At 41.4% G+C, this 17,605-nt stretch overlaps 1 protein-coding gene across 1 annotated transcript in view; it reads left to right on the top strand.

Annotated features, from left to right (window-relative positions):
- Positions 1-17,605, top strand: part of SLC17A8 (solute carrier family 17 member 8) — a 35,346-nt gene that overhangs the window by 9,132 nt on the left and 8,609 nt on the right. Inside the window, exons 3-9 of the mRNA XM_037390346.1 lie at positions 2,692-2,810; positions 8,009-8,123; positions 8,590-8,677; positions 11,488-11,574; positions 12,523-12,662; positions 14,281-14,430; positions 17,392-17,524. Of these exons, the coding sequence (XP_037246243.1) occupies positions 2,692-2,810; positions 8,009-8,123; positions 8,590-8,677; positions 11,488-11,574; positions 12,523-12,662; positions 14,281-14,430; positions 17,392-17,524 (832 nt within the window). The remainder of the gene's footprint in view (positions 1-2,691; positions 2,811-8,008; positions 8,124-8,589; positions 8,678-11,487; positions 11,575-12,522; positions 12,663-14,280; positions 14,431-17,391; positions 17,525-17,605) is intronic.

Genomic DNA, 17,605 nt, shown 5'->3' with positions numbered 1-17,605 from the left:
CCCCAGATATTTTAACTTTTAGTACAAAGAAGTGCAGAAAGTGTCTATAGCAAATTTCCAAAGCTAAAAGTATGCCTGCCTGCATGACTCATGGTCATAGGAGCTATTGATCTGCAAAGACCAGAGGCGAGGCTTATGATTCTAGGCCTGGGGATTAAATAAATCTTCCTTCCCTTTCTACATTATGTCATGGCCAGTCCTTCAGTGTTTTTCTCTTGCCTTCCTAGCTATCAAGCAGAGTGTTTCTAATCAGACTCAATAAACTCCAGAAAGATTTACCAAAGTGAATGAAGAGTTTCCTAGTGGGGAGCAGATCTGTGAAAAGGGACCTGGGGGTCCTGGTGGACAACAATGAGTGATCAGTTTGCTGCTGTGGTAAAGCTAACAGCATGCTGGGTTGCATCATCATCATCAGAGATAGTCAGCATGCCGCTCCACTCAGTGCTTGTCAGGCCACACCTGAACACTGTGTTCAGTTTTGGTCCCTGCTGTACAAAAATGATGTGGACAGGCTGGAGAGGGTCCAGAGAAGGGGCACAAAGGTGATCAAAGGATAGGAAGTCTGCCATATGAGGAAAGGCTAAGACAACTGGGTTTGTTCAGCCTTGAGAAAAGAAGGCTTAGGGGAGACCTTATCACCATGTTCCAGTATTTAAAGGGTGGCTACAAAGAAGATGGAGAGTCCCCTTTTACAAGTAGTCACATGGAAAAGACTAGGGGTAATGGGTATGAGTTACTCCTGAGGAGATTCTGGTTGGACACAAGAGGAAAATTTTTCACAATGAGAACAACCAACCATTGGAATAATCTCCCGAGGGAGCAATGGATTCCCCAACATTGGACACTTAAGATTCAGCTGGAAAGGGTGCTGGGCCATCTTGTTTAGACCATGCTTTTGCCAGAAAGTTTGGACCACATGATCCTTGAAGGTCCCTTCCAACCTGGTGTTCTACGATTCTATGATTCTAGTTGTTCTTCACCTGCAGTCTCCTCTGACCAGCTCCTGCTGCTTAGACTTGCTGCTGAATCTGTATTTATTTAGTCTAATTCCTGCTCCCTGTGGTCCTGCTTGGACTTCCTGGTTCTATACTTCCCCCTGGAGCAAGAGAAAGGATGTGCCTGCATAGGCTGGGAAGCTCAGAAGAGGTAGTTTGAGAAAATTTGAACAAATTCCTCTCATGAATCGTAAATTATTCTGTTAGGGCATGAGCACCTGCTGATACAGGAACTTTTTCCATTTCTCATGATGTTTCTGCCTTCAGACATTAACAGTACCTAGAAACTAAGCTGGAAATCACTAGTAGAATATTAAGTATTTAAAACAGCAATGTAACTCAGCACAGGTAAGTGGCTCTCTTGTCAGAATGTATATTGATGTAAATGTCTGGCTAATTAACGCCATCTTTCTCCCTGCAGGTCAAATGATGAGCTGTTTTTTAGTTTGCTTGTTTGGGAGGGGGGTGGGGGGTGGGAACCTCATGGGGAAAACTGGTTCACAGAAAGTAATACAGAAAAGAGAGATGTTAAGGTTTATCATTCTAGTTTTCATTTTTCTGTAGTGTATTAGTGATAGTTTTAATTCAGAATCTAAAAGATATCTGTGCTGCTTCCTCACATGATGCTTAGCCACCTTTCCCTGCTGTGTGATTGCATAAAAATCATAATGAGGCAAAATATCGTGTTTTCTCTTTGCTCCAAAGCAGTTCTTCTAAACTGAGGGTTCAAGGAGAATAAGTTGACACTGACCTTACAATAGCGGTTTATACCGAGTCAAGTTCTGTCTGACCTCCCAGAATGGAGGGCAGGAGGGGCACCTGGGATCCACCTTTCTTTTCTTCACTTCCTCTGTGTTTTGCCCTGGGCTTTGGCTATCCTTCTGAACAAGGTATGTCAAACAGGGTCATTGGGGAACAGAAATTGTTCAGGACAAGCCTTGAGAAGATTGAAACTGCTTGGTATGCAAGGATGAGGTATATGGTGAAAGCATTTCTCTTGGCTGCAGAGTTTTTGGGTAGGAATTACCTATGACCAGCCTGTGGCTGGCCTTCTGTATCAAAATCCAGCGCTACAACTGGCACCACTTTTAATAAAAGATAAACTAGTCAGCTAGCTAGTGTTACCCAGTTTTATTTCTTGATTGCTTTGTCTTCAGCTGTTAGCCCTCCTCGACACTTCCATGCCCCCCCTTTTCTGCTCCCATGCCACTTAATGCAGATGGTGGATGGTCAGTGTTTGGCCCTGTCAAGAACTATGGATAAGCCTGACCAGGAAGCTGGTGAACCCAAAGGACCTTGATAATCTTAGGGAAATGGATATGTCCATTGAAAAGCATCAGGTCACTGTTATAACAACGAGCAAGCTTGGAAACAAAGGTTTCGGGACTAAGCAGCCCATGGGGAAGCAGTGACAAACCGGCAAAGTTGAAGGTCCAGCATTAGCTGCCTTCTGGCTGAAACCTTTCCCCCTCCTATCCATCCAACAGAGAGCTAAGAGCAAAGGCAATAATCTCACATGAGAATCTGACATCCTTTTGTCTTAACTGGGGGATTTCAAGCTTAGGAACACCTACCAGCCAACATGAAGAGGCTGCCTTGATTTGGAGGATGGGATGACTTCTGTGTGACTTCCAAACAGTGGTTGTCTTACAATGAGTGCTTCATCTTCCAGTATTTTTTTCTGTCTCCTTTACAGAAAGCCCAATTCAACTGGGATCCAGAGACGGTGGGACTCATTCATGGCTCTTTTTTCTGGGGTTACATTGTGACACAAATTCCAGGAGGGTTCATCTCAAACAAATTGGCTGCTAACAGGTAAGAAAACAGTAATCAAAAGAATTAAGCTTTACAGCCTGATGACTGTTTTACATTGTTTAAATGATTACCAAAATAGTGAATTAATGTGTTTCAGGAATACACATCTGTAACTCAATGTGCTGTATTTACGTCTGTAACCAACAATGGGACTAGATTTTTGTTATGGGTCTATTGCTGATTCTTGAAATTTAGCTTGTTCATCTCAAATATCTCCACATTTCTTCTCTAAACAATAATGCTTTCTGGAGAGTGTTAGGAAACCATGCCTAATTCTTTAGAAAAGGATTGTAGCATTTGCATTTCAGAAGTTCCCTTAGTGCTTTTTAGCTCAATACCAAGCAATAATTTTACAACAGAATTTGACCTTTCTCCTTTAAAAATTCCCTGTAGACTGAAGCTGGGCATGTGGTAATTACAGAACTATTTGTGTTCTGAAGACACAAATCCATCCTCATGCACACAGATATCCTTGCCAAGGCTGAATACAGTATTGACTGTAATTCAGATTGCCCAGAACTTCTAATAGAGCTTCATGATCTCTGTTTGGTGAACTCTGAGCATTTATACAGATTCTCCTATGCTCATTGTGTTTGTGGACTGATTTTTTTAAATTCAACTGCTTTTGAAAGCAAGAATAAGAAAAGTAGCTAATTTTGCCAAAAGGTAACTTTGGTGTTAGGCTTTACTTCAGAAAGTCTTCAAAACTTGGAACATGACCATAAGAGAGAGGGAGTTTGTCTTGAAGAGAGCTGGTTGTGAATGAGCTCATGAGGCATCCATGTTAAGGGCTTTTGGGATCTTCAGATAAAAAAGATTGTTGGTACTCATTTCATTCTCTGCAAACAAGGCGTGACTTACCTAGAAACACTTTCAGAATTGGAAAAGGTCTTTAAGACCAGTTATATATTTTTTTGCCCCACATCAATGTACTTCGCTCTCTGCATTCTACAAAAAGCTATAGGGGTTACAAGACTGCCTGGGTGTTCTTCCCACCTATATGCCCTTCTGGAAATTACTCCAGGACAGATTCATCCCATAGAATTGCCCAGAAGCTTAGTCCAAACTCCCCTCTGTCTGTAACCGAAAGTTACTCGTTCAGTTTGCCCTGCTTATTCCACACTACTAGCATCCTCAATTATTAATTTCTGTATCTCACAAAAATGCCTAAGCAGAGTATTTTTCCATCTGCCAAGTAAACTAAACAAATTAGCTAAGCTTAATCATTTCCCCAGCCTTTCTAGTCTTGCCACCAGCTTTTGCAGCAGAAGGACCTCAAAAGGCAGATGTGCACACTGTTGGCTGAATGATTCAGCATATTATTAGTTTGGCTTTTGTTTCCTTAATTTCTTGCAAACAGTAAAATCAACCACGTTTACACTGTAACTCAATGTAATCTGTCAGCGGGGTACTTCCATAGGGACGTGTTGTGCATATGCACAGAAAGCTGCATTTCTGTCCCCATGAGAGTTTCAGGCTCAATCTAATGCTATACTACCATGTCACATTATGGATTTGACTATCAGAACTCAGTTCAGGAGTTGAATTTTCTTAGAAACAACAATATCCCAAAAGCTGAGCTCAAAAAGAATTTCTGTTTGCATTAATAGGATTCACAGGTCTGGCTAACTCCATCTATTCCCTTTTTTCCTTGTTTACCCAACCAATTTCAGCTTGGGAAGATTCACCAGTGGTGCCAAGTTCCCGTTTCAGAGGGGTTACTGGCTAAGACACAGGGCAAGAAACGAGCAAATCTGGGGCCAGTCTGTGAACCCACTACCCCTAAAAAGGCAAATGCTTTCTTTTCCCCCAGCTGCACTTTGGCAATGACATGTATTATTCTACCCTATTACTGACATTACAGATTTAGGTACAGACTCTTTTGTCATCCCTTTAAATCCTGCTCAGCACTGTGCAGCCTTGAACACACATGGACAGCTCCACTGCAGGCACTTCTCTAATGCAAAAAATTATCTGAATAATGTGGGATTCGGAAAGATCTCAGAACAGCTGAAAATGTGAAGTCCTTTATGGTTTTGCACCAAAACCATTTAACACCGTGTGATTTACTTTATGCATTTGTCCAGTTTTGTGTAGGTCTGCATTCTACCAAGTCCACAAAGCATTTAGTGACACTATCCCTTTAGCTTGCTGCTTATCCTCAAACATGCATCTAAATGTTATTTCATTATTGTTTGGTGGTGACAAGGACACATGAAACATAAGGCACCTCCTGATACCAGTTTTCAGTAACAGCACCCCACTCAGCAGAGAAATCTGTTGCTGAAGAAGTCTGTTTTGGTTCCAGAGTGACATCTGGTTGGGTATCATGGCAGTGAGGAGAGAAGAAAATGTGAGTGAATTGTAAAGAACTGGGATATTTTTAGTTATGGTAGAGACCAACTTCTTTGGGATAAATGGCAGTGAACTGCTGGAAGGATGGTGCCTCTTTGTGGAAACGCTACTCAACCTCTAAATAGTAGCAGAAGAGTGCCACTGGTTCGAACTCAGTATAAATGATACATTTACAACCTAGGCATATTAAAAGTTGACACTAAATGAAGTAGCAGAGATTGGAAACACAGTCTTCAGAATTAGCTTTTGAATAATTAAACATTTTCTTTTTCTTATGGTTTATTCTTTCACGTGCTTATTAATTTATATAATTTACCGTAGTTCCCTGAGACTCAATAGCATCACGGTAACAAACCTGATATTCCTGTTAGGGGCCAAGGAAGCAAGGTGCAAAACCCTTTTCTTCACTGATCATAACGGAGAGCTAAGTAACACTTATTTCTCAGTTAAATGTTTACTTGGCTTTGAAAGCTGTCTCCTAAATGTCAAGATATGACCATAGGCTTTGTATTCTAGTTTGGAGTTTCAGACTGCTTTCTGTACAAATCCGTTTCTTTGTCACTTCTGCCTGTCAGTCAACCCAGCCTCTTTGCTTTTGAGTTCATCTGTTGAGTGCTTTCTTGTCATTCAGATTATGAGCTGTCTAGGCATCCACTGTTGTTTTTGTCAATAGGTGTAGAGAATTTAGATAAAATGGTGTTGACCTCTGACTGTAGATTCTTTGTGCTATAATACTACCATTAATCCTACTTTGAATAATAAGACCAGATTAAAAAAAATGAAGGGACATGTATTTCTTCTGAATAAGTTTTCAAAGAGACTTAAATGTAAACAACTGAAACCTTTATTTAAGGAGAAAAAAAAAGAAGAAAAGAATGACAACAAAAGGTTTTAAAAGTTTCTAAATATTTTGAAGTGAAGCATGATAAACAGCTATGCATAATAACATCTGTGTATGGCTTTGGCAGAGAGAAATACTGCTGTTGTCCAAATCATATGATTTCTGTTCAAATATCTGTCTAATAATATTCAGATATGAGAATAAAGCTTAATGTATCCTTCTGAAATGCCACATGCACATCAAATCTTATTAAACATCACTGAATTTGAGTAGTTTGGAAAAGGAACATGAATTATAATCCACAAACAGCAGCATGCTGCTAGCTAACATCAGTGTAGCTAGGAGCTGAGGGCCTTGAACAAAACAGGGCACTTTATTCTCAGGGCATCACCTTGAGGGCAGCTTTGGGCTGACCTCCCATATCTTACCTGCTGTCGTCCCCAGGGCCACCAATTGCTGCAACTTTCTATCTGCAGAATGAAAGATCTCCCACACAAAGGCAGTCTGCAGGCAGCCAGATGTGGTTGCTTTGAATTGCAGACAAAAGAAGACAGTAGACTACTGAGGATAAGTAGTAATCCATTCAATTTAAATGGTGCTTGGCAGTTGTGGAGAACTCCTACTGCCAGTCCTGATACTTTCAGTGCTGTAACAGGATCTCAGACGGGATCCTCATGTATATCAGCTTCGGTAGAGGCTGGAGTAATGAACTCCTGATGTTCAGAGTGTGTGATGCAGCTATTGAGTCCCATTTGTTGCACAGAAAGGAAACCTAAGGCTTCAGTCAGCCAGATGTGAAGATAATGTGAAATCTACTCAATCAAGTACAGCTCGTGCCTATTAATGGCAGTAATTTCAGCGACTGGTGCAGCTGGTTGGTCCCAGTCTCTTTCTTGGTTTCCAGTGGTGTTTTTTATGGTGCAGCAGCCTCAGTTTTAAAAAGAGCTCCCCAGATGTCCTTTCAAGAGCTGGGCATCCAGGGACACTTTTCCTTTGTGCTACAGCATCAGTGCCTGGCAAAATAGCAGTGTGTGCCATACTGAAATGACTGCTCTGTCAATCCAGTTGTCTTTCAGGTCTAGCATCACTGTTGTTTCGTACTGATTCAGGGTAGTAAGTGTGCACCACTTTTCAGTTAAACACAGGAAAGCTCATGTCTATGCTGGGAAAAGCTGCTGCAGACTGCAGTGAGTGAGGCAGACATGGCTTTGAGTGGTACCCCAGGGCCTCCGAGTGGCCTGGAATTTCAGGGATGCTGCTTGGATCCGTTACCACTACATAGAGGTTTCTGCTCCTGTTTCTCTAATGGGTGCTAACATTTGGGAGGCTGCATATGATTTTCCAAAGGCACTGAGCCCCAGGTACATGTACAGCTGTGACTGACTTATGCCTGGCTGCAGCAAGCGCTCTTCCAAAGCAGAATAACAAAATGTTTATATCATGTTTTTCACAGAAGTTGTCTTGTAGATATGCCTCTTCTATGCCATAGTCACAAAGGACATGTAGCTGTTATTTAGAGAAGTGATGGAAAGGAGTCGCTCTTAAACAATGCTCTTACATGTTATAGCAGCAGCAAGTGGAACTAACCAGCACATTCCTGTGTTCAGAGAAGCATTTAAACCAGACTTTACCCAACTTAAGTTAAACCCTGTTGATATAACAGAATTTAAGTTCTTCCCCAAGACAGGAATGCTTCTCTCAGGTCAGGACTCGTGTAAACAGCTTAGCCTCCAGTACCAACACCCACAGTTATTCCTCTGATACAAAAAAAAAGTTCAGCATCTTTGTTTAAGTATGTATAAAACTTCTATTCCACTCAGAGAAAAAAATGTATTGACCATATGGGGATTTATCCCCTTTTGCCAATGAGAGGGCTTTACATGTATTTGGGTTGGTGAGAAGGTGGTAGGTGAGATTACCTCTGCAACTGCACCTGAGAACAGCATTGCTTCGGAAAAGTAGGTAATAATTATACTCCCTTTTGTGTTACTTTTTTCCACAGGGTATTTGGAGCAGCTATCTTTCTAACATCTACACTAAACATGTTCATCCCTTCTGCAGCAAGAGTGCATTATGGCTGTGTGATGTTTGTAAGGATTCTGCAAGGTCTGGTGGAGGTAGGAGCACTCACCATACTGGTCCTTTCATGCATCATTTGTTTTTGGAGATTTCATTCTGAAAAGTCATAAGATCTTTTGGTCAGGTTTTCTGATCAATCTATAGTTTTACTTGTTACTCATTTTTAGATGACAATTTTTAATCATTTTTAAATTACCTTAAAGAAAATAAAAAGTTTAGGTTTCTGCTGTTGCAGTTTGAGCTATTTTAGTTTATTTGCGTCATCCACTGCATGTACTAAACAACATTCTAACCTCAGAACACATTACCATTTAAGTAATTATCCAGATTAGTTTAACATCTTCATAACCCAAACAACAAAGCACTTCCTTACTTAGGCTTACCTAACCCTTCCTACATCATTCCATGGTGACAAACAGCTAGGACAGGTTGGACAGTATCAGCAGCTGCTTGAAGTAGGAATGCAGTGAAAGCAAATCATATGATGTGTGAAATGTCTGCCAGGGTGTCACCTACCCAGCCTGCCACGGGATGTGGAGTAAGTGGGCTCCTCCACTGGAGAGAAGCAGATTGGCCACCACATCGTTCTGCGGTAAGTTGATAGGCCCGTATGGTTTATGTAAGTACATATTCCTATTAGACATATTTTATTCTTTTCACTATTTAAAAAGGAAGTGCAAACCCTCTGCCCTTCCCTGCATTTGGCTTGTAGTCTGAGCTCAGGAACCTGAGAGTCTTTTTGTTTAATATGTCACCATTTTGTCATTTAAAGCCAACCCTCAGAATTACTTCCATAGTAAACTAAAATGGGTCTAGAGGAGTCACAAGAGAGAAACTACTTTTTTTTTTTTTTATGTGCTCCATCTTTAGAGATTCCATTTATTATACATGTTGAATTGACCCTTCTAAACAAGCACCCATCTAAAAACATTATTTTCAAAGGACTTGAGGGCTTTAGCCTAGCTGCTTAACATACTGCAGTGGAGGTGATGTAACTTCTTGCCACTAGCTGTTCTGCTTCACTCTGTTTTGAATTATGATCAGGCTCGTACTTCCTTCCCTTCTCTGGGTCCCTTTCCAATGCTGACAGCTGGCCTTCTGGAAGATGGCTTGTGGGAAATTTCAGAAGACTTTGAGCAGAGGAACCCAGTAGAAAGATGGGAGAAACTGAACTCTCTCATTCTCTTTTAATATTTCTAGCCTCTAGCAACAGACTTAAACCTTGTTATGAAGCACGGAGCAGGGAAAATACTGAGGTTTTACACTTTGTTCTTGAAGGAAGATATCTTCTTTTTACTTACAGCCACACTAATGAAAAGGGAAAAAGGAAAACAAAAAAAGAAGTTTTTTCTACTTTTAATTCCATCCTCCAGGTAGCAGTTTTTGCCATAGGTCACTGTACTACCACAGTTTCTTGCCAGAAAAGACACTGTGAGTGTCACACCTGTCCAGCACTTTCCCATGTCTAGTTTGAGCTGTCCTCTCTTCATATACTTTCCTAGTTGATGTCTTCATCCTCTTTTGGATACACCCTGCAATCTTTAATTACCTGTTAATTCCAGGGGAAACAGTGAATGTTAGTTTCCTCACCATTTCCAGGCTGGATTTGGGTAGACGGCTAAATGTAAGGAAGGTAAGGCATAATCCAAATGTACTCCCTCTACTTTTTTACCCTAAAAAGTCCAGATACACAGAGTACAGGGCAGTAATGGTTCTGCTGGGATTTCAAATGCACTGTGTTGGGAGTGAAGAGAAAGCCACTGCTCGTTACTTCACTCTGTTATTTCCCATCTGCTAGGACACCTTCACTGTCTGTATTTGGTGTATTCCTTCCCATTCCCATTTGTTACTAGGAAATTGGAACAGTAAGTGGATGTCTAACAGTACTGAAGATAAATCAGAAATATCAGGACTTTGAAGAGTAAGCAGTGGGACAGGTGGAAGAGAAAACAATGAAAATAAATACAGGTAGTGGGGTAAAGCCAGCTGAAGATGAATACCTGTAAAAGAACATACTCGATTGCAAATGTGAAAGTGACAGGAAAAAACATTTTGTCCATCAGCAGTAGAACTGAAAGGCTAGGGAAAATACAGCACTAAAATACAAGAGGAAGGTTAAAAGGAGGAGTGAAACAAAAGAAAAAAACCAGGTCTGCATATTATAGGACTTTTATTTTTAATACAGATGACTCCAGCATTTACTGATTATTTAGGTGTTTCCATTTTCTTCAGAACAATAGACCAAAAGAGAAACCTCTCCACCCTCGGTGCTCTCTCCTGGAAATCCCAGCACTGGGTAGAGAAAGTTCCATGCTGCAGCTGCTCAGCACCCATTTTAGTGGCTACAGGTAGCTGATTCTTGTACTTGAAAGGTGCACAGGAACAATGGAAGAATTAGGAAACCCCATGATGACCAGGTTCCTGGCTTCTTGACTATATTCTTGCCTGAATTACAGAGATGAGGGAGATGAGTCACTGTGAAACACTGCAGAGAAGTATTTGCTAATGAGTAGAGCATTAACAAATGTGCACTAACAAAGTATGTACTACTCTCAAAAACACAAGTATCTCATTTCCTAGAATAATTTAAACGAACACTTCTCACATGTGAAGCCACTGGCACCGCACTGAAACCAAATTGTAAGAATCTGGATTGTAAGAAGTCTCCCCAAGGTCTTAATGGAAATTCCTTTCCAAGCACTTAAATATTCGTCTCTTTCTGCAAGTCACTTGGAAGTATGTTTCACCAGTATTATATATTTCCCAATCAGAAACCTTGGCACAGACCACGTTTTTATCCTTTTTTTCCCTGTCAACTTTTGTCTATTTATTCCAGCTGTTTGTTCATGCCACTGATATGAACTAAATGAACATGGTTAAACAGACCCAGGGTTAATCTGAACACCCCCTCCACTACTAGCACTTGTGGGGTCATGGGGCGAGAGCCATGACAAGAGCCTCCCAGCATATCTTTAGCCATCAAGATTTCTGGACACCAAGAAGGCTTCTGAAACTTGGGCCATTAGCTTCTCCAGAGTACACCTCATATGCCACGGGGTTAGATGGGATTTCCCACTGAAGTGCATACGTAACAGCTTATGCCTGCATGGTGGTTTGCCATCAGTCTTGGATTTGCAAATCCCATTTGCCTACAGGGCAGAGCCTTTCTAACTGCAAAATGAGACTGGTGATCCCACACCAGCGAGGGCCAGTCCTTACACACCCCAAGCAAAATTTTAGAGCTTCCATCTCATTCCCCATGTTCAGAAGAAATCATGGTGCCAATCAGCCAGATATGTCCCTCCAGCTCTGCCCCCATGAGTACCTGTCTGGATTGTCTGTACTGCAAGCTGGCTGCGCCTATCATAGCTGATATGTTTTATTAATCCTTTTTCTCCTCAGGGTCTTATGCAGGTGCGGTGGTTGCCATGCCACTGGCAGGTGTGCTGGTACAGTATATAGGATGGTCATCAGTCTTTTATATTTATGGTGAGTTGCTTAGCATGAAGGATCTCTATGACTAGACTGGTACTGCCAGTTGTTTTGTTAAACCTGTATAACAAGCATGGATCAAAGTTGCTTTAGTGGATGAAGAGGTTGCAGATAGGTATTCCAATTTATTCTCTACTTATTGCAGCTTCTGAGAGCTTTTATTTTGTAATCCTCTGTTATAAAATGTTTTAAAATTGTAATGACCAGGCTACGGCTCATAGTCACCCAGTGAGAGGGCTGGATGCAGTTGCCAAGGTCGCTCTGTAGCACAAACACTCATGTGGTAAGTGTCCAGGAGTGCACACTAACACCAAGTGCTACAACACACGCTGCCAGTGAGGAACCAGATGCCTCTGAAACCTTCTGCCCTGAGAAATCTGTCCCATGCTGCCCGCCCTCGGTAAAGCAGTGCCACTTTTACAAAGTGGTCCCCTCACATGGGTATGGCCTTGCGGCTGATCTGTGGTGCCTCATGCTTCCCCCACACAGGATGGGGCAGAGCTGGCTCAAACATAGCCTTGTGCATCAGTAACCCAGTTAAGAAGGGGTTTCTCTGTTTCCTCTGGAGACACAGGACACACCATAAGATTTGCCATTGCAATCTGATTGCAATGTTCTTTTATGCAGATTGCAACCATGTTATGACTTCCATGTTCCATGTTCCATGTTTTTTTCTTCCTCAGATTCTACATAGAGCTTTCCTTCTGCCTTTTCTCTGCCTCATGCAGATCTTGTAACACAAGTAACAAAATGCTCAAATGCTTTGCGAGCAGGCACACACTACCACTACACGGAGTTAGTTATCATATTTTCTTACTTCTGTGAGCATATTTTCTATGCAGACTTGGTCTAACTGGTTCTCAAAACAAACTTCAAGGCCTGCAGATACTGAAGTGTGGCTTTATTGGCTTTTAAAACTGAGTTTTGTTTTTCCTGCGTCTGCAGGAATGTTTGGGATTATTTGGTACATGTTCTGGCTGCTTCATGCCTATGAGAGCCCTGCTGCACATCCAACAATAACCAGTGAAGAAAGGATATATATAGAAACAAGTATCGGAGAAGGAGCCAGCCTAGCTAGTGCAAGTGTAAGTAAATAAGGCTTTTCTGATTATAATTTGTGAGCACTTTCACAGAATGAGCGTATAACTGGATGGATACTATTGGCTGCATAAAAGCAGCAGAATTATTTTCTGTTGATGTTTAGGGGCTTTTCCTCTTATGAAAACTGCAGGATCAGGCTCATGCAGCTGGGCAGGATGAGTTCAGCAACAGGCAAACCGTGTAGTGCTGTTTCAGCTCTCGGCTTATGGGGCCTCACTAACCTATGCAGGGAAGGGAGTGGGGAGAGAGAGGGAACCACACACTCTGCTCTCCTGCTTACTCTCTTGAGTAACTATCGTATTTTTTCTAAAAATATTAATGGAAATAGCTAAACAAGACACTGGATGCAGATGTTAAATTATCCAGCTGCCTGTTGAGCTCTTACTAAGGATGATTGCAATTCTGAAAGCTTGAGGACAAGGTTTCTGCCCTGCTCATTCTCACAGCCTCTCAGCTCCTTGTTTTAAGACTTCTCACCCTTTCTTTAAGAGAATTATGGAAGATCCTGGAAACTTAAGGTTAAAGCCTATTTTTCCACCAGGCTTCTCTCCGTTCCCTTAGGTAATTTATTTTTGCTAGTGGTGAAAAATAAAACTGTTTCTTGATAGACTTTTCTTCTTGGCTTTTGCTCTTGAACATTCTGGAACAAAATAACTCCAGACTCTTTCCTCTACATGTTTGGGGTATCAGCCTTGTTGAAAGTGTAAAGTACCAGACTCTCCTTTTGGGCATGCTCCTGAAATATGGCTGAAGGCACTCAGGTCTTGGCTGGAGACACACATACTCGTTCTAGGTCATGGTTTTCCCTTGCTGTACAGTAGTTTTACTGCAGAGAACATTAGTACCACCATCATATATTCACACAAAACCACAGGCAGGCAGTTGTCTGTAGAACACAAGGACCATTTTTGTAAAAAAGGAGAATGTCAATGTATATTGCCATAGTTACATATTTCAGCTTCTGATTTTAGTTCCATTATAAGTGAACAGGGCTCTGAAGTAAAGTAATCCTGCTGTATGGAGTATTGAAACATAAATAGAAAACAGAAATGCCAAAAGCAAGTTATAGAAATTAAATCCTCTACCACTTAGTATTTTTATTATTTATTAATTATATTTATTAATTAAATCCTCTACCACTATATATTATATATCTACCACTACCATTTATTGCTGAATGAAATGAATTAGATTGAAGCAGGTAGCTGCTTGTTGCTGTGCCACCACATGTTTCTGAGTTTGGATAACCTTTTTTTCACAATCGAATGTCTCAAACTTCATCATGCCAATAAGTGGGGAATGACACAAGGTTTTCTCTAGTTTTCGTTGATTCTGTTATTGATTCTATTATCCCGATAGCAGGATTCCAGAAGACCTTGTGTAATTTCAGTAAACAGGACAATAGTAGTATTATAATAGTAGTCACCTCAAAAATCCTACAGATTCTAGGGAAGTTTCTCTACCTGTCTTTTGCTACTAATCCAGGAGATATCTTTTATTTGCATTATAAGTGATTTTCAGTGTAAATTGGGTGCCGTGTACTGTCTCATTGTTTATTCTGCCTCTGCCTACTCGCTTTTGGTTTGGTTTTTTTTTTCCTAGAAATTTAGTACTCCCTGGAAGAGATTTTTCACTTCAATGCCAGTCTACGCAATCATTGTGGCAAACTTTTGCAGAAGCTGGACCTTCTATTTGCTCCTTATAAGTCAGCCTGCTTATTTTGAAGAAGTCTTTGGATTTGCAATAAGCAAGGTAAATGTCTGTGATGAAGCAGTGACCTTCAGACCTCACCCTACAAGGTGCAGAGTGCTTGAGGAACCCCAGATCCTCCTGGAATCATTACAGTAGATTATTTCCGGTAGCTGGGATGACATACTTCTGGTGATCTGATAGAAATAAAAGCTTGCTAGCATAAAATTATTATATTTATATTCTATAAATTATATATATTATTATATATAAAAAAAGGAAATGACTGAGAAGTTGTTTTGGGAGAGAGTTAATTAAAAAACCTCATATATCATGAAAACCACAAAGTAAACAGAAATGCACATTTGGTTTAGTGCTGGCCATTTAGCATTGCTTGCCAGGTAATTTTTATCATCTTTTTTTTCATTACTTTTCATTGATGAGGGGTCAAATTTTGTATAGGTTTATATTCCTGACCACTGCCACTTCATTAGTCAGTATCATCACATTCCCTCTTCAGAGTATGAATGAAGACTTCAGAGTGATTGTTCCAGAGAAGTTGTCCCAACATTCCTTTAAAAAACCTACTTGTTACATTGAAAATTATTCTCAAGCAAGTGTAATTCTGCAAACTGATACCAAACAACATCATTACCTGTGTGGTCTGGAAGCACGAGTGTGCTCAGATTCTGCAATGCTGGCATGGTAGCAATGACACTGAATAGCCAAGTACAGCATGGAGATGAAGAACAAGATGAAGGGGTATTAAGACAAAACAGATTTGTTTGTTTTGAACTGCCTTTCATTAGCCCTAGAGTTGCACCTCTGTGTACCTCAGTAATTAAAAACTAATGCAAAACTGACTGTCAATGTAAGGAGGTAGAACATCCTAGATAATAAGCTTTTCACTAAATTACTGCTTCAAAAAAAAAAACAAACTTCTAGAAGATGACATGCTGATCACTAAAACTCTGCAAAATAGTCTTTTCCCATGCCTGGGATAAATACCAGAGTTATCACAAAAAGTAGTAACCTTTTGGCAGAAAATTCACCAAGGGGAAGTCATGCTTGACCAATTTGATAAACTTCTATGATGAAGTGACTGACTTGGTAGATAAAGGGAAGAGCGGTGTATATTGCTAGCTAGACTTCAGTAAGGTAGGTACTTATAGATCTCATAGAGAAGCTGTTGATGTATGGACTGGTTGAGCAGACAGTGAGGCGGATTGAAAACTGCCTGAATGGCTGGACCCAGAGGGTGGTAATCAGTGGCACGAAGTCTGGTTGGAGGCCAGTAGCTAGTGGTGTACCCCAGGGGTCATACTGGGTCTGTTCCTGTTTGGCATCTTCATTAATTATCTTGATGATGGGGCAGAGCATACGCTCAGCAAGTTTGCAGATGTTACAAAACTGGGAGGAGTGGCTTGATCCACTAGAGGGTTCTTCTGCCTTCCAGAGGGACCTCAATCAGCTGGAAAAATGGGCTGACAGGAACCTCATGAAGTCAAACAAGGGGAAGTGCAAAGTCCTGCACCTGGGGAGGAGCAGGCCCATACACCAATATATGCTGGGAGTCACCCAGCTGGAAAGCAGCTGCAGTCTCCGTAATTGGAGATATTCAGAAGCTGTCTGCACACAGTCCTAGGTAGCCTGCTCTAGGTGATTGTGCTTGAGCATTGATTGAAGAAGATGACCTCCTGAGGCTCCTTCCAACCTCAACCATTCTGTGATTCTATGAAAATGAAAAGAAGATGAGCATCAATTTGTAGGCTCCAATCCCACAAAAATAAAAATACACGCATGACTTTAAATGTATGCTAATAGTTTGTAAAATTATACCATAATGTCAGGCTTTATGCTATATGTTCTTTGGTCCATACACAATGTGCAGGTTTTTCCTTCCTTTACACAGTAGCAGGCAACAGGAAGAGATTTGTTATCCAGAAACAAGCTCCTTAAGAACATGGATAACAAAAAAATATAAAAGCAGGTGAAAACCAAGATAGGGCACTCTAATATCAGGACACATAAGACAGGGGTTTGTGATGTCTACGATAGAATTTAATATTAACGGTCTTCTATGCAGCTCTTCAGTGTAACCATGGAAGAGCAGGGATATTGCATATTTCTAAGGTGAGATTCTCACTTGTGCTCTGGCTTCTCCTCCTAGGCCACAAGGAGATATTCCTTCCATCACCCATCCTTGGGCACCTACTCTAACCAGCTAAATTAAAGCAGTTTTATTGTGCTCCTTTGCTGGTCACTGGAGAGAGGGAAAACTCCATCAGAGCATTAGCTCCAGACTTTTTAGACAGAGTTGTCTTTTTCCTTTTTATTATATATATACAGAGAAAGAAGGAAGGAAGGAAGAAACACCACCCTACCCCTCAAAAACTGAAGGAATGTGCCCAGGCACTTTACATTTCATTGGTGCCCTTAGGCGCTGGGCAGACAAGAGATGGTCTGCACAGATCCGGCTTCCTGGCAGGGGCAGTTACTGACTGCCCCTTTGGACAGGGTGCTGTTTGACCCCAGCAGTGAGCAAACAGCCCCGTTTTTGACCCTGTCTGTCAGGGACAGTGACTGGACAGCACCTGGCACCCCAAGGAGCATCCTGTACGCTCCACTTCCCAGGTACAGCATCCTGTGAATCCCATCTCAAAAGCCCCAGCAGAGATGGTGGACCAGGGCTGAGGTGGGTAGCTTCTGGCTATGGCATGGCTCACATACTGCCATTACTGGAAGGGCCTGGGAAAAAAGCTGCTACTACCTGGACGAGAGTATGCTGAAATCTCTCGAGCTCCCAGAAATCCTTAAAAATGGGAAAAAAGTAGCTTAAGGTCACCCAGGTCTTGGTTGCAGGTCCTGTTGGACCTGTCTGCAATTCCCCCACACAAGGATCCAGGATCAAAAAAGTGTCTGATGGGGGTAACAAAGGGGTGAAGAAAGGTATGGTTCCTATTCCCTTCCCCCTAAATCCTGAGGGAGGACATGAGCAGTAAGCACTCATTTGTCTAATTGCAGGTTGGCCTTTTGTCGGCAGTTCCTCACATGGTCATGACTATCATCGTACCCATTGGAGGGCAACTAGCGGACTTCTTACGGAGCAGGAATATTTTAACCACTACCACTGTAAGGAAGGTCATGAATTGTGGAGGTACTATTGGATTCTGAAAATACAATATTTCAATTCTGTTCTGCAGCTGATGCAAAAATCATAGTTTGGTCCATGTTTAAG

This window comes from Falco rusticolus, chromosome 5, assembly GCF_015220075.1.
Source record: "Falco rusticolus isolate bFalRus1 chromosome 5, bFalRus1.pri, whole genome shotgun sequence".
NCBI lineage: Eukaryota > Metazoa > Chordata > Aves > Falconiformes > Falconidae > Falco > Falco rusticolus.
This window is presented reverse-complemented; position numbering and strand designations above follow the sequence as displayed.